The following is a 27334-nucleotide window of genomic DNA, read 5'->3' on the forward strand; positions in this document are numbered from 1 at the left end:
AACGTTCATGCAAGTCTCAGAGACACGTCATTCGACCCGTCTCCTCTGATCAGAGACAAAGCTGATTCAGCTCTGGGACAATTCAAGGCAGGCAGAGCAACTGCCCGATCCCTAGACTACCATCCCCAGTCTGGGACTTCCACAAGCAATACAGAAAGATTCAGGGCTTCGTTTAAGGGTTCCCTTATCCACCAGAAAGATAGTTACTTAAGGAAAGTAACCTTTTGTAGTGAAGGATGATCATTGAATCCAAGTAATTGATCAAGTATATTTATTTTAAGTAGATGGTACAGGATAAGAGTACATAAATTAAGTTAAAGTAAAGGAAATAATAAACCCCACCAGGAGCAGGATGGTACCAGCTCAGCCCTAACTCTCAACTGACAACCCAGAGCACTGCAGCATTCTAATACATCATCATGATGTCAACATTCTACAGGCTAGGCAGGAGACTATGGGGAAGGAAGTGTGAAGTGCCGTCACTACACATCTTCCCCTTTTACAATATCAACAAAAATATGAGGCCCACACAATGCACTAAGAAGAAGACAAAGTAGAGAAGAATAAGAAAAACACTAAAAGAAAGAACAACAAGAAAAACACATCAAGAATGAGAATAAGAGAAAGCAATAAAAGCATAAGTGGAACAGGTAAGTAACACATGAAGAAACAACTAGAAAAGATGAAAGAAACAATGCTAGGGTGCAATGAGTAGGAAAAGAACAAAGCCATGATGAAAGAAGGAAGACAGGAGATCTTCTCCTTCAACGACAATATAGAAAAGAGAAAGAGAAAAACAGAACAAAGAATACACTGAAAGGTAACACGTACAGAAAAACGTTCAAGATACAGCGAGGCACACCAGTTGGCCATACTGGAATGGATGCATGAATCAAAGAACGCAGAGCAATGAAAAGAAAACAGAACAAATAAAAGCAAGAAAATTACTCCAGCAGGAGAACATAAGAGATCTCCAACACATAAATGAAAAGAAAGGTGAGTAAAAGAAAACTACACCCAACAGGAGTAACAATAATGAATGAATTAAAGGAAAATCTTACTTGCCAGAAAACGTCAGAATGAAAACTTTGCGCAAAATGAAACAGAACCTGGCATAACATAAGAAGAACATTCAACAACAGGGATTCCGTGCACAGAACCGCTGTGAAAACTCATGAGTGAATAATGAATGAATATGAAAAATGCAGGAGTCGACGTCCTAGAGCAAGAAATTTTTCATAGAACTATGAGAATTAAAACATATTCTAAACTTAAACCTATGAGGAAATACACAGTGCAAGAACTTAAGCGAAGGAGCTAAAAATTCTGCACATATATAAGCATTCAACCAAGCATTAAAATGCATCATCAAAATACGAAGAAAATGTGAACAGCTGTTTGAAATCAGTATGGAAAGTCATATCAGACATAACAATAAGCATAGATAGAAATTCTTGAATGAAATATGTGCAGAAACACAACATGCATCAACTAAACGAAGGAGCAGAATTCTGAAAATTAATGAGCAGTCAAACCTGCGAAGGAAAATTCATCATTAAAGAAAATGAAGAACATGAAACTCTTTTAAATATGTATATAAAATAAAATGCTAAAGAAACAGAAACATTTCAACATTTCCTTTTGAAAGAGTTAGTAGGTAAAAATCATGCTACATTTGAGTTAAAAATAATAAATGGCAGAACAAAACAGATCGTACAAAACCCATTAAGGAAGCACAATATAATAAATAAATTGTACAGAACCAGACTTTGGCGAAGGAATAAGAAAACAATAAAATAAAATTAAAAAAGTGGTCACCGTTGTCGTCTCCGTAGAAATGTAAAAAACAAAGTACTCACGTTCATCGTGCTTATAAATTGACAGATGATAATCCCACTATCAGCACGAAAATCACACAGTCTTCAGAACTCCAGGCAAAAGGAAAATGAAGAAGACTTCAAAAAATGTTCAAACCGCAACTGGAACACTCTACATATTGGCAGAGTGAGGAACTGGAAGACTTGAGATGCTCGAAGACGCTGGTAAAATAACTTTATTGAGTTTGACTGGGAGACAAAAACGTGGTTGGCATGTGAGGCTTGTTGAAAGCTTAAGACGAGAGAAGGTAACGTGCCAATCTCAAAATGGCGGCACGCACTGTAACGCTGACCCGGGTGGCTCACGGCATGAACAAACACCATACGTTGCCGAGCATCTATGCACAAGAAGGGAATGAAGGGACGTCACAGAAGAACATGAGGAGGCATCGTAGGAACGAGCAGGACGTCACGGAGGCTTCACTGAACAAAGCGGGTGAGAGCGTGCGGTGAAATATGTGCGCTGAAGTGAGCTCGTGCGACGTTTGAAATTAGAAAATGGCAATTCAAATGGAAACAGCGACCAAACTGTCAAAGAGAAGCACAAACACAGTCCCAAAGCCTCACAAAATCCTAGAAGGCACATCCACACCCGATCACATGGGTTGTGTGTAGGAGAGCCAGCAGCAGACGAAAAACGACTTCCAACTCCCAGCGACTCACACATCGGCGCAAAGCTGGCAAAATACATCAGGACAGGGAGAACCAACTGTCTTTATCGTAGGGTCAGGGGTCTCTCAAATCAGTTGCAGCACTAAAAATGCTGAAAGTCGGCAAATTCCCTTTGGCAGATAATTTGGTCAGGGACACAGCGGAGACAGCGGGCATCATTTGCAGTTACCAGACACAGTTGGGGTTAGATCTTTGCCCCAGAACGCCATAAATCTTGCCAGACTGTTTTAACACGTTGTCGAATTAAGATATTACAGCACTTTAAACACTGCCAGTTAGTTATGAAAAACGAATGCCAGATCGTAGTTCACAGGGTTTCTCAATTTGGCAAAATAAGTAGAAACGCAGGGTAATCCTCACGAAGGCAGAAGGTTACAGCAGGGACTGGCATATTAAAGAAGAGGAGGACGACCGGTGGATTGGTCACTGGTGGGGTTGGCCAGTATGCTTAAGAAAGAAAACGAAGTCCATTACCTTGAAGTTGCTTAGAATTTGAAAATCCTTGTAGGTTTCTTAGTTGCTGAAAGAAGGTTACTTGAAATGAAAGTCCATAGAATTTGAATCCACGCAGGGTTTGAAGACCAGATCGTCGCCAAAATTAAATGTAGTGAAGGATGATCATTGAATCCAGGTAACTGATCAAGTATATTTATTTTAAGTAGATGGTACAGGATAAGAGTACATAAATTAAGTTAAAGTAAAGGAAATAATAAACCCCACCACCAGGAGCAGGATGGTACCAGCTCAGCCCTAACTCTCAACTGACAACCCAGAGCACTGCAGCATTCTAATACATCATCATGATATCAACATTCTACAGGCTAGGCAGGAGACTATGGGGAAGGAAGTGTGAAGTGCCGTCACTACACCTTTTCCTTAAAATTCTCTTGGAAGATGGCCCCAAGCATGACCAAAAAGAACTGGTCATGTGCAAAAGGGTTTGTCATGGCAAGCTAAATCCGCAGAGAGCATCTAGGAATTCAAACAGCTGCCCCCCTTCAAGTAACTGGGACACTCTGCACCCCCCACCCCCTCACCCCCAGTGATGCTAAGAACATAGTATGTAAGTGTTAGGGTAAGATTCCAGTATGCAAGTGCTTTATGTTCCAATGAAGCACAGTGCAGTGGTAAATAGGCAATGTGTGGCAGTGAGCAAGCATATCACAAACAAAGGTTTCATAGCGAATGAGATCTCGCCAAGAACTTTTGGTCTAATACCATGCAGGTGCACACTCATGATTACATACCTTGAGCTCGAGCGAAAGAACCAATGTGCCCATCTCATCCATCTGCAGTCGAAATTCATGCTCCCGCTTTTTCATTTCAGTATCAAACTCCATCATCAGCTCCTAAAGGAGATACAGAAATGGGCAAGGGCTAGAGAAACATTTAAAACTTCTCTTACACTGAAAAAATGTACCATATTTTAAAAAGGCAATACTAAACAGAGGAGTAACTGTTTGCCTGTTCACTAAACACAAGCCAGCTTAAGGGCCCCTAGAGCGTGTATTTGCTGACAGCAGTTTATTGATATGTGTTTAATAAAAATGTTTTTTCACTCATACATTATGCTCACAACTATTAGGTTGTACACCATAAAAAAAATTCTTGCTATACGTACTGCACATGTCGCACCTGATACACCTACACGGATTGCAGAAAATTACAACCATTGTAACTCACTGGCCCGCTCCAGATAGATTCACAGGACCGAGGGCAGGATGGAGCGGTGTGGGAGGCCCCGATGCCAAAGGTAGTGCCAGTGCAGGTGGGTCCTGGTGGTGGGCATCGGCACTCATTTTTGTGAAGCGGGGCTTATTTTTCAGAAAACGTATTTCTCACCATCAGACTTTGACCCAGAGCAAGAGAGAAAAAGCAGAAAATGGGAGAAGTAGTTGGAAGGGAAAGGCAATAGCACAGTGACAAAAGAAGGAAGCAGAGATGAAAAGGAAACTGCAGGAATTAGATTAAAAACAAGCGTTGGCATAGCCAATAGGTCTCGCTTTTGGGACCTTATAAGTGTTTAGCCATGCAACAGTTGCATAACTAAATACTTAAAGGTCCCAAAAGCGAGACCTATTGGCTATGCCAATGCTTGTTTATTGTTTTCATGAGAAAAGTATAGAGTCGCAGTCCAGTGTTTTAAGAAAGTCATGATGTATTTTGAGGCATTTAGTGACGCAATTCTGCACAGAGAATGTGGGGCGTGGGACACTAAGGGAATTCAGTTGAGCTCTATAATGTAGATCTGAAGGTCTTATTTTCATGAATAAATTGGAATTCAACTAAGACGTTTGTAGAAGCATTGGTGTTCCTCCCAATAAAATGTTTGCAAATAGAAGCAGCTGAGCAGTCTCCATTTTAAGAGATACATATATATCTATATATCGAGAGAGAGTGAGAGAGAGGGATATTCACAAAAATAAAGATTTTCAGAGTTTTCTTGTCCATAGCTCAAGAGATCTTGTTCCGAGGGTGAATATTGGTCTTGTAAAAAACCTCCTAATACATGGATAGATATACATAATTGTTTTACCACTGGCAAGATGCTAATTTCAGTATAAATGAAGTGAGCATGGAGGTCGGACCTCACTTTTCCAGAAACCTATGCACTGCCCTTGCTATCACTTTTCCCAGGGCTCTCGCCAGCGTTGGAAAGTGGCATGCAAACTCAGTGACGCGCAGCAGCACCCTGCAGTCTATAGGGCGCAGGGGGACACAAATCTTTGTGGAGGGGGACGAGGGGGGAATTCTGCACAAGACCAATGCAGACCGGTGAGATATACGAGTCTCGAGGGGGGCCTCATCACATTCTTTAGGCCATCATTAAGCCTCAAGCAGATAACAAATGGGTGCGGGTGAACATGGCAGCATGGCAACACTGGGTATGAAAACAGAAGAGGGGTGCGTGCGCTGAAAGGGGCCAGCAGGCAGAGCACTCCAAACTAAAGTAAACAGGCCGGTGGCTGGCTTTGAACTTTGCCGCCATGCTGGTACTTCTCGTGTGAGAAGGCCTAATACACCTGGAAGCAGCATCCTGCGCAAGGCGTGTCGAACAACAGACTCGGATGCCTGCCCCGTGTGTACACACGGTAGCCCCTTAAGGGTGGTCACGCTCTGCTGCTGGCCACACCACAAATAGGACTTACAGAAGACGGTCAAACAGCCAGTGTGTGCGTGAGAGACAGCAGGCCTCTTGTGCGCACTCATGAGCGAGAACACCGCCTAAAGTCGTCTCTCAAAGCCGCAAACAGTACACACTGCAGGGAGTCGCATAAAACGGAGTGGCAAAACAGTATACGCGGCAGGAGTCAAAAACAAGCACTGGCATAGACAATAGATCTCGCCTTTGGGACCTTATAAGTGTTTAGCCATGCAACAGTTGCATAACTAAATACTTATAAGGTCCCAAAAGCGAGACCTATTGGCTATGCAAAGCGGCCATGCGGCCGAGAAAGTGAAAGTGATCGCAAACGCGATCACGATCAAACATCAAAGCGGCCATGCGGCCGCGAAACCGAAAGTAATCGCGGTAAAGCGCGGCGCGCGCGCCCGCGCACATGCACTGTAGCTCTAGGCTGGCCTGGTAGCACTTTTTGGAGCCCTCTCAATAAATCTCGCCAGACCAGCGCATGCGCTGACACAGGCGAGACCTAAAAAGACAAGGAGTGTACAGCAGAGGTGAGGCAGTATCGTGCAACATGCTCAGTCTAACTTCTCCAACAGTTACTGAGCAGAGGGTGCTTCTCCAGAGAGTATTCATACACGATACTGTCCTGGCTCCAACAACCCCCAACCTCCACCTCCTGGAATTAGGTAACTCAGTACCTTTACCTGCCCCAAAATAAAACACAAAATCAAGCTAATTTCGAAATAAACTAGTGTAGCTAGTTTCGCGTTGTAATCCCTGAGCATGTGAAATTAGCGCTTACACCGCTGCATCAGCTGCGGGTTTATGGTCACTGCAGGTTTAAGAACACAAGGCTAGGTGAACATTAGCCACGAGTGTGTAATGACGTCAAAGAGCAAGCAACGAGGAGGCCTCGCCCCCAGCCACCGCTGACGTTTTGGTGTCACTGGGCTGTAGAACGCGCTCCCTCGATCTGTATTGAAATATACAAACCTGAGGGCGTGGCTTGGCGCCCGAAGGAGATGGCGGCGTTCGGCTAGGAGCTCCGTTCACACCAGGGTTTACTGGCGGTTCGCGCCTCAGTTTCCACCAACGAAGGGCACCCTCTCCTGTCGGAACATGCCAAGATCATTTTTAATCCTTTTCTGGCGCTGAGGCACAGTTATTTTGGGTTTTACAACCCATTTTATTTTCGGTCGCGGCTCGTCAGCGGCCGCGGCCGCCATCTTGTTTATTTTCGCCCGTGATTGCCTCAGCAGTGCGCTTTGCCGCGCATGGATCCCCTGGACGCCTCATGCTTAACTACTGACCCCAGCACCTCCTGAAGCACAGTTGTGGACATTCTGCACTCTAAGGTGACTTTTCTCCTCAACATGATTATTTCCGCTGCCTTTTTCTGCTGACTGGAATTTTCAACTTTCCTCATATACGGCGGCCATCTTATGCTTCTAGTCTCCAACACCTTTGACTCCAACTTTGTGGCCTGGCATTTTCCTTCCCTTATTACTTTGCTCCCTGCTCCTTTTTCAGTTGGGCAATAAGATATTTTTTCTTCTTTTTTGACTGCGCGCTCCATTGGCGTGCCGATGGCGCATTGCTCTAGTCAGACTCAAAAACGTAGTTACATTAAGAACTCCAAACTATTCACGGCACTGGCCCACTTGGAAGCCTCTCAGTCTCTACCTTCAACTGAAATGACATCGACTGCGGACATCACCTCACAGCCTTCGGCAAAAGCGAACTCTAAGAGGTTAAAGAAAGACCCGCCTTCGCCTCCTAAGTCCTCCTCGCCCATCTCAATGGAGCTAATCCTCGAAGAGATACGGGCCCTGCGCCCTTACATGGAGGAGACGAATGCTAAGCTGCAGATTCTCACTGATAACTGGGCCTCGATGGACGAAAGAGTATCGCTGGTGGAGCGTGACGTCTCCTCTCTTCAGGAATCCGCGTCCAAGGTTTCCCACATGCACACGCAGATTTCATTTCTTCAGAAGCAGGTGGAGGACCTCGAAAATCGTAACAGGCGCAACAATCTTCGCCTTTACGGCCTGGTGGAGGGCTGTGAGGGGAATGATCCCATCAGCTTTTTCAAATCCTTTCTCCCGAAGCTTCTCCACCTACCTGATGACACCTCACTGAATATCCAGCGTGCCCACAGACTTGGTCGAGCTTCCTCCTCTCCTTCCGCATCAACGAAGCCTAGAGGTGTAATAATGTACTTTCTAGAGTACACAGACTTGTTGAAAGTCCTCTTAGCCGCCAAAGCCTCTCCTCGCCTCACTTGGTCAGGCTCCACCTTGTTCTTTGCACAAGATTATGCCAGGACCACTGCAAACCGTCGCAAGGCCTTCCTGGACATGAGACCTGACCTACGCTCCATTGGTGCCAGATATGGGCTTTTTCATCCTTGCCTTTTTAAGGTCACTTATAATAACAAGACTACGACATATGAGGATCCTGCCCGTCTTCGAAGCTTCCTGAACTCCTGCGGTCAGCCCGACATGGAGATAGCCGGTCCCTCTTCCCACCCACCATGACTTACTTTTGCAGCTGCAGCTTGATTCTCTAATTTGTCCTGCTTTAATGCTTTCATTTTCTTTCGCAGGTTCTTCAGACTGTATGACCTTTCGTCAAGATTATGCCTTTCATTTTATCGTCTGATAGTGTTAATCGGGCTCTTCAGTTGGTCATATGTTTGTTCTTTATCAACGTGTATTCGAGTTTCTAACTATGTTCTCTTTCTCCCTTCACAGATCACTGTTTTGCGTTCCGTTCTGTTATCCCTGGTTGGACGTCCCTCTCACCCCGAATGCCCTGCCTCTCCCAGTTGGCCCTACCTCCCTCCCCTCATCTCCATGTGTATTTCCGCTTATTCCCAGTTCCTGATTGTATTTTTCCCGTGCTTCCCCTCGTAAGTACTCTTCATTCCTCATTTATCATGTTTTTCTTTGTTTTATATTTTCTTATTGTACCTTTTCCCTCGTTGTTTTCAGATTTACTGGTGTCATTGCATTTTTCATGCTTCTCCCTTATCTTTCTTTCTTCATTTCTTCTTCTCCCCATTGTGTATTGGCTCTCTTGCTTGTATTCATCTCCCTTTACCTACTCTATTTCCCCTTGGCCCTTACCTACCATTATCTTTGAGTATTGTTGTATCTTCTTCACTTTCTTTCTGCTTTCTTGGCTCTCTCCTATTTTTATGGCTTCACTGGTTCCTTTCTCACTTTTTCTTCTACCCTTGTCTTTTCGCGTCAGTTCTCATCTCACTCTCTTTTCCTCTTATGCTCTTGTCCGCTGTGAGGCATTTCCTTGCTGTCCTACTCTCCAATTGGTCCATTTTTTGATTAGTCTTTAATGTCAGTTCGAATTGTTTCCTGGAATGTTAGAGGTCTGCATTCTCCTATCAAGAGACAAAAAATCCTCTCTCATTTAGCCAAATTAAATGCAGACATTGCCTTTTTACAAGAAACCCATCTATCTGATGCTGAAGCTGCTAAACTTAAGAGAGGTTGGGTGGGGGCTGTATTTTCATCTCCGGGTGATGGTAAGAGAAACGGTGTGGTTGTACTAGTCCGCAAGTCTCTTACCCATTTGCTCTTGGCTTCTGAATCAGATCCTGATGGTAGATGGTTGTATGTCAAACTCTACTCAAAAGGCGTCCCTCTCTCCCTCCTTAACATTTATGCTCCTACTGGAGGTGATCAGGTCTTCTGGCGCGCATTGGCCTCCCGCATCACTGAATACATTGATGATAATTTTATTTTAGCAGGTGATTATAACCTACCCTTTGATCCTTTTTTAGACAGGAACTCCAAGGCACCTTTTATCCCCAACAAGTCCCACAAGCTTTTTACTCAAGCGATATCCCAGCATAAACTCATTGATTCCTGGCGTCTCTGCAACCCCACCTCTAAAGAATTCACCTTCTACTCCCCGACTCATCATTCCCAGTCCCGTATTGACTATATTTTCCTTTCCCATCATATGTCCCAATCCCTCACCCATGCTGACATAGGCCCCATCTTATTTTCTGACCACGCCCCTGTTTTGATAAACATTGACATTTTACCCAAGTCCGCTGGACCAAAGAGATGGCGCTTTAACAACACTTTACTCCTTGACCCCAAATTCTCCGCCTCCTTTGTAGACTTTACCACAGAATTTTTCAACATTAACGACACTCCCACTATGCCTAACCACGTTGTCTGGGATGCCTATAAAGCAGCAGCCAGAGGTTTTATTATCAGCTTTGTGGCTGCTAAACGCAAGAACGCTCGTAAACGTACCAGTGACCTCCTTTGTACGATTAAAAAATTAGAACATTCCTTCTATACATCCCATTCGCAAGAAAGTTTGACTGCTCTCATTGCTGCTAAGATGCAATTTAACAAACAATCCACTGAGGATGCTTCATTGTATTTGTTAAAATCCAGTTCAAAATTCTATGGGGGTAAAAACAAGGCGGGGAAGGTCTTAGCCAATTATTTAAAAGTCAAGCATAACAAACTGATTATTGAATCTATCTACGATGTTAATTCTGTTTTAAAGCATACGGATGTTGATATCTTAGAGCAATTCTCCCAGTTTTATTCCAAACTCTACTCTTCTGAGACTCACCCCACTCCTCATTCTCTTGCTACTTTCTTCGCCACCATCCAACCACCCTCCAATTTCCCTGTTGATCTATCCGCCCTTGAATCACCAATCTCTAGTGATGAATTACTTTCAGCACTTCAATCACTCAAGAAAGATAAGGCCCCCGGCCCAGACGGATTCACAGTTGAGTTTTATTTGCATTTTTCCAAATTGTTGTTGCCCAGACTACATTCCCTTATTGATTCCTTCATATTGAATGGCTCTTCCTCAGGTACATTTTCTGATGCCCACATCTGTGTCATACCCAAAGAAGGCAAAGATACCCAACATTGTAAGAATTACAGACCAATTTCTTTGGTTAACATTGATTATAAACTGTATGCCAAATCTCTCGCCATTAGATTAGACCCTTACCTTCCCGAATTGCTAGGCCCTGAACAATCTGGCTTCGTTAAGGGCCGCTTCATCACTGATAACACCAGACTTTTGTTTAATGTCCTTTCCAAATCTCCACAGTTCCAAGACTCACTTGCAGCCATTGCCCTAGATGCAGAAAAAGCGTTCGATAGGGTGGAGTGGACTTTCCTTTTCTCCGCCCTCAAATGGTTTGGATTTGGCCCACACTTCATCTCCTTTATCTCCTTTCTGTATTCCAGCCCTAGAGCGGCGGTTTGCGCCAACGGTCTAGTCTCCTCTTTTTTCAATCTGGGTAGGGGTGTTCGTCAGGGTTGCCCTCTTTCCCCTTTTCTTTTTAATTTGGCCCTGGAACCTTTCCTTTCAAAGCTTCGTCAAAACCCCAACTTACATGGTTTCCAAATTTCCCAAACTAATATTAAACTTGCTGCCTACGCAGACGATATTCTACTATTCATGTCTAACCCTACATCTTCCATTCCCGCATTCCTAGCTGAAGTCCATGACTACTCTCAGATTTCAGGTTATAAGCTAAACAATGACAAGTGTGAGATTCTACCCCTTACCAAGTTCACCTTTAAACCGGACTTTATGGCGTCCAATTTTACCTGGAGCTCCTCACACATCAAATATCTAGGTTTACACATTACTTCCTCCCTCCCTGACACTGTTTCATTATGTCTCAATAAATGCATCCAAAAACTGTCCGACCTCACCTCTAGATGGCACCCATTATACCTCTCCTGGTGGGGCCGTCTTGATACGATTAAAATGATGCTCTCCCCGTTAGTCCTTTATACCATTTCTAACATCCCAATTCCTATCCCTGCTAAGTTCTTTAAGAAAATCAACACTATTCTCTCTTCCTTTCTTTGGTCCGGCAAAAAAGCACGTATGTCCCTGTCCAGATTGCAACTCCCCAAGTCTGAAGGTGGAGTTAACTTTCCAAATTTTCCCGCTTACCACAAGGCATTCCTCTTGCGGCAAGCTTCCCAATGGCTGCAAGACCCTGCTGAGCCGTCCCCCTTATGGGTTGTCATTGAGCGACTTTCCTTATCCCCTTTCACTTTTGCTGAATACCTCTCATTCTCCCGCAAGCCTCACTTCTCCTCCATTCCTATCCACAAGTTCACAGCCAAGCTGCTTCTCTCCACCTCCCCAAGCCCCCCTTCCTCTGTAGCAGAGTTTCTCAATTCCACCATCTGGCACAACAATAGTATAACCATCAATCGCAAGCCCTTTTATTGGAAAACCTGGAGACAGAGGGGTTTAATCTGGGTATCTCAACTCTTCTCTAATTCTGATTTCTTATCCTTCTCCGTTCTCAGTCAACATTTCCATCTCCCCCGTTCTTCTGCCTGCAAGTATCTTGCGCTTAAAAATGCAGTCATGTCCACTTATGCTCTTCTCTCTAACCACCCCACGCATCCTCGCCCTCCCAACCCTACCTCACACCTTCATTCCTTCCTGCGCACTCACCCTACAGCCTCCTCATTATACCACTCGTTCCATACGATTCTCACACCCAGACCAAAATCCAAAGTTGAGGAACAGTGGGAATCTGATTTTGCCATCTCTTGGCCCACCTCCCTGTGGGATAAACTATGGACCAAACTTCGCAAGACATCTAGGGCTGCCTCCCTCACACAAACTCTTTTCTTCATTTACAACAGACTCCTCTTCTCTCCCCAGATGTTGAATAAAAGATTTTCTTCCACACCTGATCTCTGTTGGTCCTGTTCTGCTCCTAACGCCACTCTTTTTCACATGCTTTTTTCTTGCACTTTCACGAAAAATTTCTGGACACTAGTTTGGGCCCAAATCAATGTCATATTCCACACTACATTCCCCTTTTCTTTTGTCAATATTTTTTTAGGAAGCCTTTCTCCCTGCTGGGATGACATTCATCTTAATACGCAAATTGTTGATTTGTTGTTAGCTGTTGCGTTCCAGCAAATCACCGTCAACTGGAAAAACTTTACGAATATCTCTTTTAAAGCATGGTGGTACAATGTGTGTTATAATCACAGGCTAGACACTGTCTTTGTGCACCCCCTTAGTTTAGTTGCTAAACGACATGATTTATGGCTTCCTGTAACCTTGTATCTAGATATCTGTGCTAAACGCTCTTCCCATGTATCACCTATTCAGCAAGAGGTCTCTAAGCCTCCCTGAGTGATATTGTTTTTCATTTGTATTATTCTTTTTATATAAGCTACTTTAATTTCCATTATTACCAGTGCTGTTTTTTGATATTTAGCCTCAAACCCTTGTTATCCTCTGATTAATTGTATATTTTCACTACCATGTATTACCTTTCTTCTCCAATTGAAGACATGTTTGTATTTTTTTTCTCATGTATTGACACCTTTACTTATCCAATAAAAATCTTTTGAACTAAAAAAAATATACAAACCTTCTCGACTTCAGAAATGCTTTCAGGGGGCACTGGAAAATATAAGGTGTGCTACACGTCTAAGCCACCCCATCAATCGGTAATCAGCTAACTGAAGGCCGAGGTCTCGCGAGGCTTTGACGTGGCATGCAGCAGAGGCAAAGCCCATAGTTTAGAAGAGCCTCACTGAAGACAATTCAGTAGCAATGAGTCAATAATGGCTGGCTAGAAGGCTTCTGCACCAGCATTCCAGCCTTCCTCCAGTTTCTCCCCGCCTACTTTAGAACATTTCCAATTTGTAGTTAGAATGTTTCAATTGTACTTGTAAATATAATTGCATTTATATAGCGCTTACTACCTCTGACAAGGCATTTAAGTGATTTTCGGCAAGTAGCACACTATTCCAGAACCTAAAAAGGATTAGTGGTGAATTAGTCCAGGAAAATATTTGATTAATTTGAGCGGTGGCCATGTGAGTCTGTTAGTTGGATTGGAAAGGATTTTGGAGGGAGAGAAGAGGGAAAGGTCTAGACAATGAATATTTGGAGATCATAGCAGTAGGAGGAGGTTTGGGTGGGTAAAGGAGTAATGGAGGAAGCGGAAGAGTCTCTAAAAGTGGATTAGGGAGAAGATGAGGTATCGGATGAGTCTAGTAGGGATACATGAGGGAAGGGTTTAGAAAGGCTTGTTTATGAGGTCTGAATAGTAACAGAGGTTTGAGACGCTGCAAGGAGCAGTAAAGGAGGAAAGAGGCTAGAAAGGGTTATTTTGGGGATCAAAGTAGTAGAATGGGGTTTGGGGAGTCAGAGATTGGAGGTAGAGGATACATTGAGAAGGGTATAGGGTGAGATATAGGGTAGTGTATTGGAGATGATGAATTAGGAGTAAGTAATATACATAAAGATACAGAAGTACATGGAAAGTAATTATGTAGAGTATATATTGAGAAAGCTATAGGGTGAGATCTAGGGTAATGCATTAGTGATGCTGAATTAGGAGTAGAGTAATACATATAAAGAGACATAAGTACATGGAATGTATATATGTAGACGGAAGGTAATATATCTAGACGTAAATTGTATTTAATAAATTAAGACTTTCAAGTGTTGCTGTACTTTAAGCCAATTTATTTGTTTTTATATATTTTTTCCTTTTGAAAATTCAATAGTGAAGTAATTGTAGAATGTTATGATAAAAATGTACTTATTTATGCAGCAGTGCTTGATTTGTAAAACAATAAGTGCCAGAGGCCAAAGTTTAGCTTAGATGCAATGGCTGAGGCTACGAATATCAGGGGTGCCAGATATCAAGTTTGCAGAGTCTTGATTTCACCTCAAGCCTCTTTCATCCCCCACTCTACTCCCAAAGCTCCTTTAACTCTAGAAGGGTCTTTTTCGTCCCTGCTTTCTCCGGTTGTCACAGTTTTTCTGTCTTTAATTTCTTCTTTTGTTTCCTTGTGTGTTTTCCTCTTTTGCTCTGGGTAACCATCAGGTGAGGTAAAATAAGTTTCAGTCCCCAAAAATGAGTGCTGGTAGGCCCTACCAGCAAACTGGTCGTAGCGGGCACCAGGCATTTCCCCGGTGGGCTGCCAGGGTGGGGGCCAGTTATGAGCCCCTGGGAGCCATTTTGTTACAGGTCCGTTTTTGCAGCATAGCTTCAATATCGGCCCCTGTAACAAAATCGACCGAAACCGGCCGTGGCAAACAATTCGTCTGCACCCCCAACCCCCCGGGTGGCCTGCCGAACACTTTGCCAGGGCCGGTTTTGGTTCCCAGTCTGGCCCTGCCTGCAACACCAGCTTAAATTAAGCACTGTTCACCAGCAAGCTATAATGCAATATTTGTTATTATTCATGTTATGTTGGTGAGGTGTATAGTTTTTCAGCCAATCTCAAGTCACCTCAATCTATGTGTGTGGGGGAGAGGCGAGGTACCAGAAGACAGGAAGTGATGAAAAATAGGGACCTGAAGGAAGCAAAAGGGGAAACAAGACACATAGAATGAGGGAGGAGCCTTTCAGCTGGAGTGCTCCCCACTAAACTACAGCATCTGAATACGCAGAGCTATGTCACACTGAGTCCCACAGGAGCAATTATTACCTTTCAAAGTTAGAGTTGGTAATGCCATTAACACATGAATATGGAAGGTGTGAAACAGGATTCTCTTCTCTCTTTCTACAAAAATCAGTTTCCTGATGGAAAACCTACAGGTAAGGGCCTGTACCACTATAACCTAGATACGGACAATATTCCAATGAATCAGATTGGTTGTCTAACTCTTAACATTTTATAAAATTCATTATTTAAATACAATTTGTTCTGACAATTTTGGTAGACTTTATGTGACTTTTACACCAACAATAATAATGCAGTTCGTCAGTAACACACTTGACCATTTCTGGATCTTTTACACAAATAAAATTTCCTTTTCTATTTGTATGTGAATAATTTAAGTTTAATGCTTAATGTTTAATGCTGGGCATTTTCGGTTAACATCTTACTGTTTTTAATATGAATCATTCACCTTGGTGTTTTTGGTAGGCATTATATTATTATTCTAATGACGTTTCCATGAAGTTTTTGGGAAAGTATCCAATGTCTATTATACAAATATGTATTCGTCACTTCAGGAAGGTTCGATATTGTTCGATTTCTTGATCATATTCACTGGACCATTTTTGGCAAAAGTAGACCTTCTATTGCTTTGTGATGCACATTTGCTCATCCTTTCTGCGCTCTACACTTTCTTGGTTAGAACCAAGACACATGGGTTATGGCAGTGCTTCCCAAACTTTTTAGAACCAAGACCCAATTTTCAGAACAACAAACTTTCACGACCTTCCTAGCTTTAATGGAGATGAGGTGGGTGATTTTTTAATGTAACTAAAGCATGGTGTGGTAGTGCACTGTCATTAACAGAAAGCACATTTGCCACTGAAATTTCTACTACATTTCCAAAAACAATTTTACACAAATGAAATGTGAAAATCTGCTTTTAGTGAATATTTATAATTTGTGCATCACCAAGTAAAATGGTTTGACCCTATTAATATCTTTGTTACCCTCTCACTTCAGAATTACAAACAAACATGCTTAGTGTTTCCCAGCTGCTGAATGTATATAGTTCCTTTTACCTTTTGCTGTGAGTTACAAAAAATGGCAGCCTACAGCCTTCCCTTCAACACTCCCTGCCCCCTGGCAAGATTGTAACATAATTCACTTTACTATTTGTTTTCAGACAGCAAAGTGAGAGGAGTTTGTAAATACCAATCTCCATGTTAAAAAAGCTTTGGCAAAGCCAATACCTCTGGCTTTAAAAGACTACTGTATGGTAATATGAAATATTACAAGTAAATAACATGGAAACAGATATGTATTTCTGTGAAACAAAGAACTGTATAATATTATTGGTGTATGTTAAAAGAGTAGGTGACAGATGCACCGTCAAGCCAGACCTAAACCCCATGTAGGTTAATGACAACCCTCCTTCCATCTATGCTGCTGCCAGAGAAAAACAACATAAATTACCTAGTTATTTAAGACAATTTAATAGCATTCCCAATGTCATGTGTGTGCCCCTGAAAGTTCAAGCTAAGGCAGCTAGATAAATAAACAAAATGACCACAGCTGCATGGAGGACAAGCACTTTTTAGGTCAAAGTGTACCAGACTAGAAGAAAAAAAAAAAGAACTGTGCTGATGTTTCAAAATATATCCGAATAAGTACAAATTAAGCTCATTTTTTTCTTGCAATTCTGAAGTGTGGTTGAAACAAATATTTGAATTAAATCACAACACATCAATACACTACTAGGTGATGACGTTTGCACATATTATTGTTTGGGCGCAGTAAAACGTATTTTAGTGCAAATGTAATCGTCATTTCAAATGAAAACGTGTCGTCTGTAATGGCAGTGCACTACCACACCTTGCACACTACAGCACTCCAATCCACTATATGCACTTCCACCCTATGCCACGCTACTCAATTTTAGGCCACTCCATTCTACGAGTTGCCACTCCACTGTAAGCCAATTCACTCTTAGACACTCTACAACATGCCATGCCACTCCAATCTGCGCTACTCACTCCACGACACAACATGCCATTCTACTACGCTCCTGCACTCCACACCCCTTTTCCCACTCCCCCCTACCGCACCCCACTTCAATCTACCACACGCCACTCCAATCTACCCCAATCCACTCCACAACAATCCAATCTACTCCTCTCCACTCTACCTCAATGTACCCCACTCCACTCCAATCTACTCCACTTCATTCCACTCTACCCCATTCTACCGCACTCCACTTAAATGTACCCCACTCTTCTCCAATCTACCCCAAACCACCCCCCTCCAATGTACCACAATCAAACCAATTCCTCTCCAATCTTTCCCACTCAACTACAATCTACCCCACTCTAATCTACCCCACTCCACTCTAATCTACCCTACTCCACTCTAATCTACCCTACTCCACTCTAATCTACCCCACTCCACTCTAATCTACCCCACTCCACTCTAATCTACCCTACTCCACTCTAAACTACCCTACTCTACTCTAATCTACCCTACTCTACTCTACTCTAATCTACCCTACTCTAATCTAATCTACCCTACTCCACTCTAATCTAATCTACCCTACTCCACTCTAATCTAATCTACCCTACTCCACTCCACTTTAACCCACTCCATTCCAATTTACCCTACTCAACTCCAAACTCCACTAGAATATATTCAACTCCTCTCCACTCCAATCTACCCCACTCCACCACAATCTACCTCATGTCAATCAACCACAATCTACACCACTCCAATCCAATCAACCCTACTCCAATCCATTCTACCACACAATCCACCCAGTCTACCCCACTCAACTCTACCCGACTTCACTCTACCTAAATCTACAGCACTCCACTTCACTTCAATCTCCCCCACCTAATCTGCCACACTCCACTCAAATCTATCCCACTCCAGTCTAACCTACTTCACTCCAATCCACCCCACTCTACCCTCCTAAATCTGCCATACTCCATTCCACTGAACCCAATGTACCCCACTCCATTCCAGTCTACCACATGCAACTCAAATCTACCCCACTCCACCCCATTCCACTCCACTCCTATCTATCCTACCCCAGTCTGACCTGCCCTACTCCAATCTGCTCCATTCCAATCTACCCAACTCAAATCTACTCCAATCTACCCTAACCCAATCTACCCCACTCGAATCTACCTCACTCCACTCTATCCAACTCCATTCCCATCTACTCCAATCCAATCTACTCCACTCACTCCAATCTATCCAAATATACCCCACTCCAAACTAACCCACTCCTATCTCACTCCAATCTACCCAACCATAATCCACCCAATCTATCCCACTCCGATATACCTCACTCCACTCTACCTCACTCCACCCTAATCTAGCCCACTCCAATCTACACCTCTCCACTCCAACTACCCCTCTACGCTCCAATCTACCCCACTCCAATCTATCAAATTCCAATCTACCCCAATCCACTGCACTCCACTCCACTCCACTCCACTCTTTCCCAATCTACCCCACTTCACTGCAATCTACCCCAATCTATCCCACTCCACTCTACCCGATCTACCCCACTCCAATCTACCTTACTCAAAGCCAATCTACCCACTCCACGCCACGCTACCCACCCCATGCCAAGCTACCCCATTTCACCCCAACCTATCCCACTTTAATCTGCTCCACTCTCCCACTCGAATCTACCCCAACCTCTCCACACCACTCCAATCTACCCCAATAAACCTCACTCCAAACTACCCCAATCTAACCCCACTAAATTCCATTCTACCCTACTATAATCCAAACAATCTACCGCACTCCAATCTACTCCACTCCAATCTACACGACTCCACTCCAGTCTACCCGACTCCAATTTACCCCACTCACTCAAATCTATGCCAATATACCCCACTCCAAACTAACCCACTCCTATCTCATTCCAATCTACCCTACAATAATCCACCCAATCTACCCCACTCCACTGCACTCCACTCCGATTTTCCTGACTCCACTCCAGTATACCCGACTCCACTCCAGTGTACCCGACTCCACTCCAGTGTACCCGACTCCACTCCAGTGTACCCGACTCCACTCCAGTGTACCCGACTCCACTCCAGTGTACCCGACTCCACTCCAGTGTACCCGACTCCACTCCAGTGTACCCGACTCCACTCCAGTGTACCCGACTCCACTCCAGTGTACCCGACTCCACTCCAGTGTACCCGACTCCACTCCAGTGTACCCGACTCCACTCCAGTGTACCCGACTCCACTCCAGTGTACCCGACTCCACTCCAGTGGAGTCGGGTGTACCCGACTCCACTCCAGTGTACCCGACTCCACTCCAGTATACCCGACTCCACTCCAGTATACCCGACTCCACTCCAGTGTACCCGACTCCACTCCAGTGTACCCGACTCCACTCCAGTGTACCCGATGTACCCCACTCCAGTGTACCCGACTCCACTCCAGTGTACCCGACTCCACTCCAGTATACCCGACTCCACTCCAGTATACCCGACTCCACTCCAGTATACCCGACTCCACTCCAGTATACCCGACTCCACTCCAGTGTACCCGACTCCACTCCAGTGTACCCGACTCCACTCCAGTGTACCCGACTCCACTCCAGTGTACCCGACTCCACTCCAGTATACCCGACTCCACTCCAGTATACCCGACTCCACTCCAGTATACCCGACTCCACTCCAGTATACCCGACTCCACTCCAGTCTACCCGACTCCACTCCAGTCTACCCCAACCCACCCCACTCTTTCCAAGTCTACCCCACGTCACTCCAATCTACCGCAATATATTCCACTACACTCTACCATAATCTACCTACTCCTACATACCTCACTCAAATTTATTTCCCTTTAATATACCGTTTTACCCCAATCTACCCCACTCCACCCCAATCTACCCCAATTCAATCTACTCTACTCCAATCTACCACGCTAATCTACCCAACGCCCCCACTACAAACTACCCTACTCCACCTCACTCCAATCTACCACTATCCACCCCACACTTCATTCCCACTCCACCCTACATAAATCTACCCCACTCCACTCTACCCCGTTCCACTGTACCTCAATCTACCCCACTCCAATCTAACCCATTCCGTGCCACTAACGTTTAGCCATGTTGAACAGCAGCCACACTGATGTACAACATGGCTAAAACACACTGCCAATAACTCTTGCATTGGAGAGACCTATTGGCTTTGCCAATGCTTGTTTTGTGGACGCACACATATACTGCCCAATTAAAACATGTACTCCTGGATCCCAACATGTGGGGGGAGCTAAGGTTGTCTTAATGATCTGGTGACAGTAGTGCTGTCAAGCCAGCAATAAGCAACAATTTGTCAGAAGACACAGCTGACCTCTGTCTTTGAAGCGCAGCAAATATGATAAGATAAATATAAAATGTAAAGGCATCTTTATTTATTGCTTTTAATTTCGCAACCCACCAAAAACGGTGGCTCACAAGCCACTCCACAGTTTGGAGAACACACTGGGCTATCATGTCTCAATTCTACCACCCAGCGGATAGTACCCAGGGTGGCAATAAGCAAACAATTCAAACCCATGGTTGTCATGTCCCTAAAAGCCAGTAGCACGCAGTCTTCGGATATCTTTGACGTGAAAGAGTGAGCGCTTAGCTCAAATTTAGCTCGTCAACAGGCTCCTAATTGCTACTGAGGTGACAGGACATGAAGTGCAAACTATTGTGAGTAGACTGGAGTATTACAACCCTCTTTACATTCTGTTCCCGCTGCTGTGTTTTTGACCCTCCAGGCCGAGGGAGCAAAGCCAGTGCCAGAGAAGCAAAGGGTAAATCAGAAGTAGCACCGGCCTCTATTGACGTGCGCGTGACCCGAGAATAAGCCCAATTTGTAGAAAGTAATGTACTAAGCGAAGATGGAAGCACGTAGGGCGCAGCAGGTGCTACACCACGTGACGCCAGCGCGCTCTGCGCTTAGCAGCCAATACCACTGGCCTAGGCAGAGTCAGGGGTGAGTCCCCCTCGCTGGAACGTCAAGGTTATTGAATTTAGAATCCCGCTTCGGACACATCTGCAGGGAGTGAGACTTCTTTCACCTTCTCAACTTACCCGGCAGCCAGGCATACTCTGACCGGGAGACATCCAGAGGGCAGCTCGCAAACACCAGCCGCAGGCCACCGACAAGCACCTGTTGGTGTTGCTCTGAATATACAACGCAGCATGATTTGGGGCACAGTAGGAGAGGAGCGCAGTTCAAAAGCACACAGATGTAAGGTGCGGATTCTTAAAAAGAAAAAAACACCACGCGGAACTCCTATGGAAAGCATCCACATCCTCCCAAAAAGAACAAAATGTGGGGCAGAAACCAGTCTAAGGGGTGGAAGGGTGCAGTCTGGGGGGCTTCCCAACAATCACGTGGGCATATCTTATTTAAATATATTATCTAAGCAGGACATACGGGGGCATTGGAAAGAGTGAGCAGTGCGGATTGTTAGTGGCACTAAAAACAAAATATTTTGTAAAATAACCAACATCTTTTTTAAAACTTCAAGAGAGAGAGAGAGTGTGTGTGTGTATGCGGGCACTACGTAACCCATTTATTAAGAGGGGTGGACACACACGCACACACACACATACACGTGTTACCATCCTTGTGGGGACTATATGTGGATACCTGCCTTGTGGGGACTAGCCTTTCCCAATGTTTTAAAAATATAACAATAACAGAAAAATGTTAAGAAAAAAATCATAATACAGGATCCTGCTTCAAATTTGTAAATATATTGTTATTTAATCGTGCGCACAGAACCATCCTTGTGGGGACTTGAACACGTGCTACCATCCTTGTGAGGACCTAGTCTATAATACTATTTGTAATTGGATGAATTCAAAGGCACATGGCTGAAATGTTCATTTTATCAACAATAGACACAAACAACATTATAATATATGAATAGCTGCATATATACTAGGGGTATACACAAAAGACAAACATGTTAATTTGTCCGAAAATAAATCAGGTTTACCTAAAGGCACTTAAAATTGTATTTAACCTATTTATTAGTGCATAAAAACTTAAGAGATAAGGGACCTAAAACATAATGAAATTAACATATGGAACCAAGGAATATTGTCAAGTGGAACCCTGAGCTTGATTATCGGCTTACATTTTTACATAAAAAGCGAATGGACAAAACCTCCCTAGGAATGCATATAATGTTAATGTGTGCATAGGGTTAGTGTCAGATGATGCCTACAGAGGTGGTATGTCATCACTGCATTGAGATAGTGTGTGATAATGTCAATAGAGGTGGCTGTGATCACAGTAACACTAGGGTCTGTATAGAGATGGTGTCTTCAGCCATGATGAAAGTTCCCACAAAGGTAGAATGTGAATATAATGTTATTCATGTCACCATAGAAATATCATATGGTTATAGTAATCTTCACAGCGAGAGTGTGTGAATGTAATCATGTCCATATCCGCACAGATATTGTGTTAGATAATTGGGATGTTCAAGTCATTAGAGTTAGTGCATGAAGATGATTGTGTTCAAGTCCCCACTGCAATAGTGTGTAAAGACAAACCTTAAATTCCCATACAGTGAATGTGAAGCTAAGATATTTAAGTCAAAACAGAGCTTCTGTGTAGTTATAAGAATGCTCAAGTCCCCACAGAGATTGTATGTTATTACAGTGATGTTCAGGTCCCCACAAAGATTGTGTGTTATTATAATGATGTTTAAGTCTCTACAGAGATAGTGTGTGAAGATGTTTGTGTTTATGTCCCCATTAAAATAGTGTATAGATTTAAAGCTTAAATCCCATTATAAAGAGTGTGAAGCTAATGATGGTCACGTCCATACAGAGGTTGTGTGTCATTACTGGAATTCTCAGGTCCTCAAAGAGATGGTGTGTTATTATAGAGATGTTCAAGTCCCCACAAAGATAGTGTGTTATTATAGTGATGTTCAAGTCCCCACAGAGATGGTGTGTTATTATAGTGATGTTCAAGTCCCCACAAAGATAGTGTTATTATAATGATGTTTAAGTCACCACAGAGATAGTGTGTGAAGATGATTGCATTTAAGTCCCCATTGAAATAGTGTATAGATTCAAAGTTTAAATCCCATTATAAAGAGTCTAAAGCTAATGATGGTCAAGTCCATACAGAGGTTGTGTGTAATTAATGGAATACTCAAGTCCCCACAGAGATGGTGTGTTATTATAGTGATGTTCAAGTTCCCACAGAGACAGTGTGTTAATATAGTGTTGTTCAGGACCCCACAGAGATAGTGTTATTGTAGTGATGCTCATGTACCCAAGGAGATACTGTGTTATTGTAGTGATGTTCAAGTCCCCACAGACACAGTGTGGGAAGATGATTGTATTTAAGTCTCCACTGATATAGTGTGTAGAGACAAAGCTTAAATCCCTATACAAAAAAAGTGAAAAGCTAATGATGTTCAAGTCCAAACCGAGGTTGTGTGTCCTCGACCTTCCCCAACGTGAACCCTTATCACACCCCACCTCAAGTGACTCTATTGACTCCCTGTACAGCAGAGATGCCAATTCAAGCTGCTGACACATACACACAAGGCTCTCCACAACCAAGGACCTTCCTATATTAACCACCACCTGAACTTCGACCAACTGTCAAGAAAACTTCACTCTGCCTCCCCTCACTTGCCCACTCCCTGCATCTATCGAAGCAGAAGTGGAGGACACACGTTCTCTCACATTGTAGCAAAGACCTGGAACAGCCTCCCTACACAACTCTGCACCATTACCTCACTTCCGGAATTCCAAAGTGTTCCCAATGTCTGACTGTTTGATTGAACCTCTGGGACCTGCAAGCACCTGTATACCCTGTTGGGTGATAAGCTGCGCTTTACAAATCTTGATTGATGAATTGATTTCACCTCTACTGGTTGCCTCCCGAAAATCTTATGCTTCAGCCATAATGTGCTCCCCTTAATGTACGCAACAAGTGCACTGGCATTTGGGGTGTGAGTATTGTCCCATTCCATTCAATTTGTAGACCTCAAGACATGTTCTCAAATTTTCCTAACCACCAGTGGCATGTCAATCCAAGTACCTTTACCACCTCATCTACAGCCTCTCTCCGCAGCTATAGTTGTGCCCTCTCAGGTTCTTGCATATCATAGCACAGCTGGCTCTTCAAGATCATTCTGGCTATGATTCAGCCAACTGCTCACAGGAAACCAAGCTGCGGCTGTCTATCTTCCAATACCTGGCCCTTGTGAATCTCTGGAGCAGCCTGATTCCCTCGGGTTATCTCCACTCTATGAACCTTAGGTGGCCATCTCACTCACATCCTGCTCTGTTGGAGGGGGGCTCTCTGTACCGCCATTGATAATGCATCGTGTTGTGACTCAGGGCCAGATGGTATTACTTTCAGTCTCCTGCCACTGTATCCTGCCATGAGTTACCAGATCATCCAAAAACAACAGCTGCCATATTTGTCACTGTCCACAATGCCTTGATAGAACTGTAAAATTATGTTATTTAATCATGAGCATTTGTTTACATGCAAAAAAAAGTCAATCACATCTAGTTAAAATTACAGGTTGAAATGGCATTGTGAATCAGGTCCTCTTTTTGGAACAGTTAAGAAGTAACATGATTCAGAGTATCAGGGTTGACCCTACATATGATACAAATTATGCTTTAACCATATATAACTCAGAGGGAAGTGCTTCAGATGTCAAAACGGGTTTGTATTTGTTTTTGCTGTTGCAGGACCACTGGAATTATATGATTGTGTAGCCAAGTCAAAATGTTAATTAGGAATTCCTACTATTTGCCATGTGACAACGCCTGGCATTGAGTTTGTAGAGGTTATAAATATTTTTAAAATCTAGTTTGATTTCATCTTTGAATACTACATTTTCATGGAAAATGCAGTCTATCTTCAGAAACTGTACACAGTGCCTTACTACGAATCAGAAGAGGATGTCCAAATATGTGGGAAAATGTGCAAAAGTGTGTAGGAAGATTTGACAACGTTCTGCTGAAAGATTTGGTAAAAGTCTAAAAACTTATGTAATCTGTAACAAAACCTTAAGATATGATATATTTCAAGAATAAAATAAGAAATTGACTGTTTACGACTAAACTCAGTCTATATATATATTTTGCCTTTGGAATTTTCCCTGTGATAACACTCTACTCAACCCTGCATGTTCTACTCTGGTGAAAAGCATTTATAGTAATGTCAATGATTGGCTTAAAAAAGAACACCAATATTTATTTAAATACATAGGTTTGAACAATTTAAATCTATAGCTAAAAAGTATCACAGGAAATATAGGCGGACTGAGGAGACCACTAAGAAAAAAAGAGGCACTCTGGAATGATCCTCACAGTTCAAGTTTACTCGGCACTATGAAATGCGACCTTCCCTGCCGCAGTCAGTCACCTGCTGCTTGTCTTTGAGAAGCAAATGAATGACCAAGTGCTAGATCAGAAATGCTACAGACAACATAAGTGTCTGGAAGAGTTCAAAGGTGCAGACTCCTGGGCGTTTCCACTCTGCACTTTCTCCACTAGGGGTGGGCGGAATTTGCGAAATCCACTTTCGCAAATTATCGCAAACATTTTTAAAATTATCGCAAACAAGCGGAAATATCGCGAAGATGCGGAATTTTTTGTCCCGCATGTTCGCAAGATTTTCTGCATGGTTGCGGGTCGCCAACTTACCCATGTGGTTGCTCGCGGGCACGGCCATCTTGTTTTGAGTTGTCTCGCGGTGCATGATCGCGAGAAGAAAGACGTGATCGCGCGACGCATGACGTCACTGCGGGCGAGAACTGTCGCGAGACAGCGCAAATGGCTAAAAACAATCCAACATCTCATGGAGAACGCGACCGGATCAAGAAAACTTGTCGGCGAACGCAGGGATTCAGGTAAGGCAATCGCGCGCGCGCGCGAGAATGTATTATTTTACAGCGCGAGCAAGAAACAAATTATCGCCAAGCTGCGGAAAGCGGAAATTTTGACATTTTCGCGCTCTCCGCGGAACGCGAAAATGTCAAATTATCGCAATTTCCGCAAACGGAACGAAATTTTCGCCCAGGCCTAGTCTCCACCCATCATCTGTTAATTGGTCTAATTGGACTTTAAATAGGCGTGAATCTTTCCAAAAACTTAACTCCTGATAGTTGTCTAAAACTGGAAGAAACTTGTGCAAGCTAAATGCACCTAAACAAGTCAAGGGAATACTTGTTTTGTATTGGGGCTTTTACTGAAGCATTGCTTGCCAGCTAAAACGAACCAAAAAGATGTGATGAAAATCAATGTTAAATGTAGAAATAAATTCATGCCCAGGTAAATATTCCAGGTTCCTCCTGTAACTGAGTCACATTTGTGTTTTGTTTCATCTTTTAATTTTTAATTAAAAGGTTTCTTGCACAATTGATGTTTACATCACATTTTCACAGCAGCAGTGTTTTTTGAAGGGGGCAGTTAAAAATATTTAACACACATACTGCATGTATGGCATTTTTCTAAGCAACGACGTTTTAACCACAAAATAAAACATAGGCTAACCTTTGGTAGTTTTGAAACTTTGCTAGCAAAAGTGTTCTATGTTTTATTGCTGAATAAAAAGCTGCATATTATTTGTTAAACATGCCTATTTACTTTTTCGGCAGCCTGCACTTTATGTTCAACTTGACCACAGTACATTAGTTTCATATCTGCGCTTTTTGAAGGAAAGTGAGAAAGCATGCAGCCATAGATTTCAGTAGGCCCAGATGAAATTTAAATTACACTGGTGTCATTTGTGTAATTACGGGAATTTACGAAATTCCATAATATATACCATTATGTCATGTTATGTAAATAGTCTACAGCAAAATTAGAGCACAGCAGTGCAGGACCAACATGAATAACCATAACATGAGCAGTTGTTGCTCGTATCAATTGTGTTTTTCATGCTTTTTTTAGCGTAACATTCATCCTTGCATCATGAGGATGTTGTTTTAGCTGGAATATAGGGTACAGATGTACGAAAGCTTTCTGCATTTCTTAACAGGCCATATCGCAATTTCTGCCCATTCAGAAATGTAAAATAGCCTTTTCATATTTAAAAAGGCCAAAGACCAGTCGCAATTTGCAATTTCTACCTGGTAGAATTCACAAATTGTGACCGCGATTTACGAAACGTAAATAGG

The 27334-nt window shown here is 43.2% G+C and overlaps 1 protein-coding gene across 1 annotated transcript in view; it reads right to left on the reverse strand.

Annotated features, from left to right (window-relative positions):
* CCDC57 (coiled-coil domain containing 57) overlaps positions 1-27334 on the reverse strand; it is a 742721-nt gene that overhangs the window by 509459 nt on the left and 205928 nt on the right. The window contains exon 4 of the mRNA XM_085617570.1: positions 3797-3898. Coding sequence (XP_085473696.1) covers positions 3797-3898 — 102 coding nt within the window. The remainder of the gene's footprint in view (positions 1-3796; positions 3899-27334) is intronic.

This window comes from Triturus cristatus, chromosome 7, assembly GCF_964204655.1.
Source record: "Triturus cristatus chromosome 7, aTriCri1.1, whole genome shotgun sequence".
In the NCBI taxonomy this organism is placed as follows: Eukaryota; Metazoa; Chordata; class Amphibia; order Caudata; family Salamandridae; genus Triturus; species Triturus cristatus.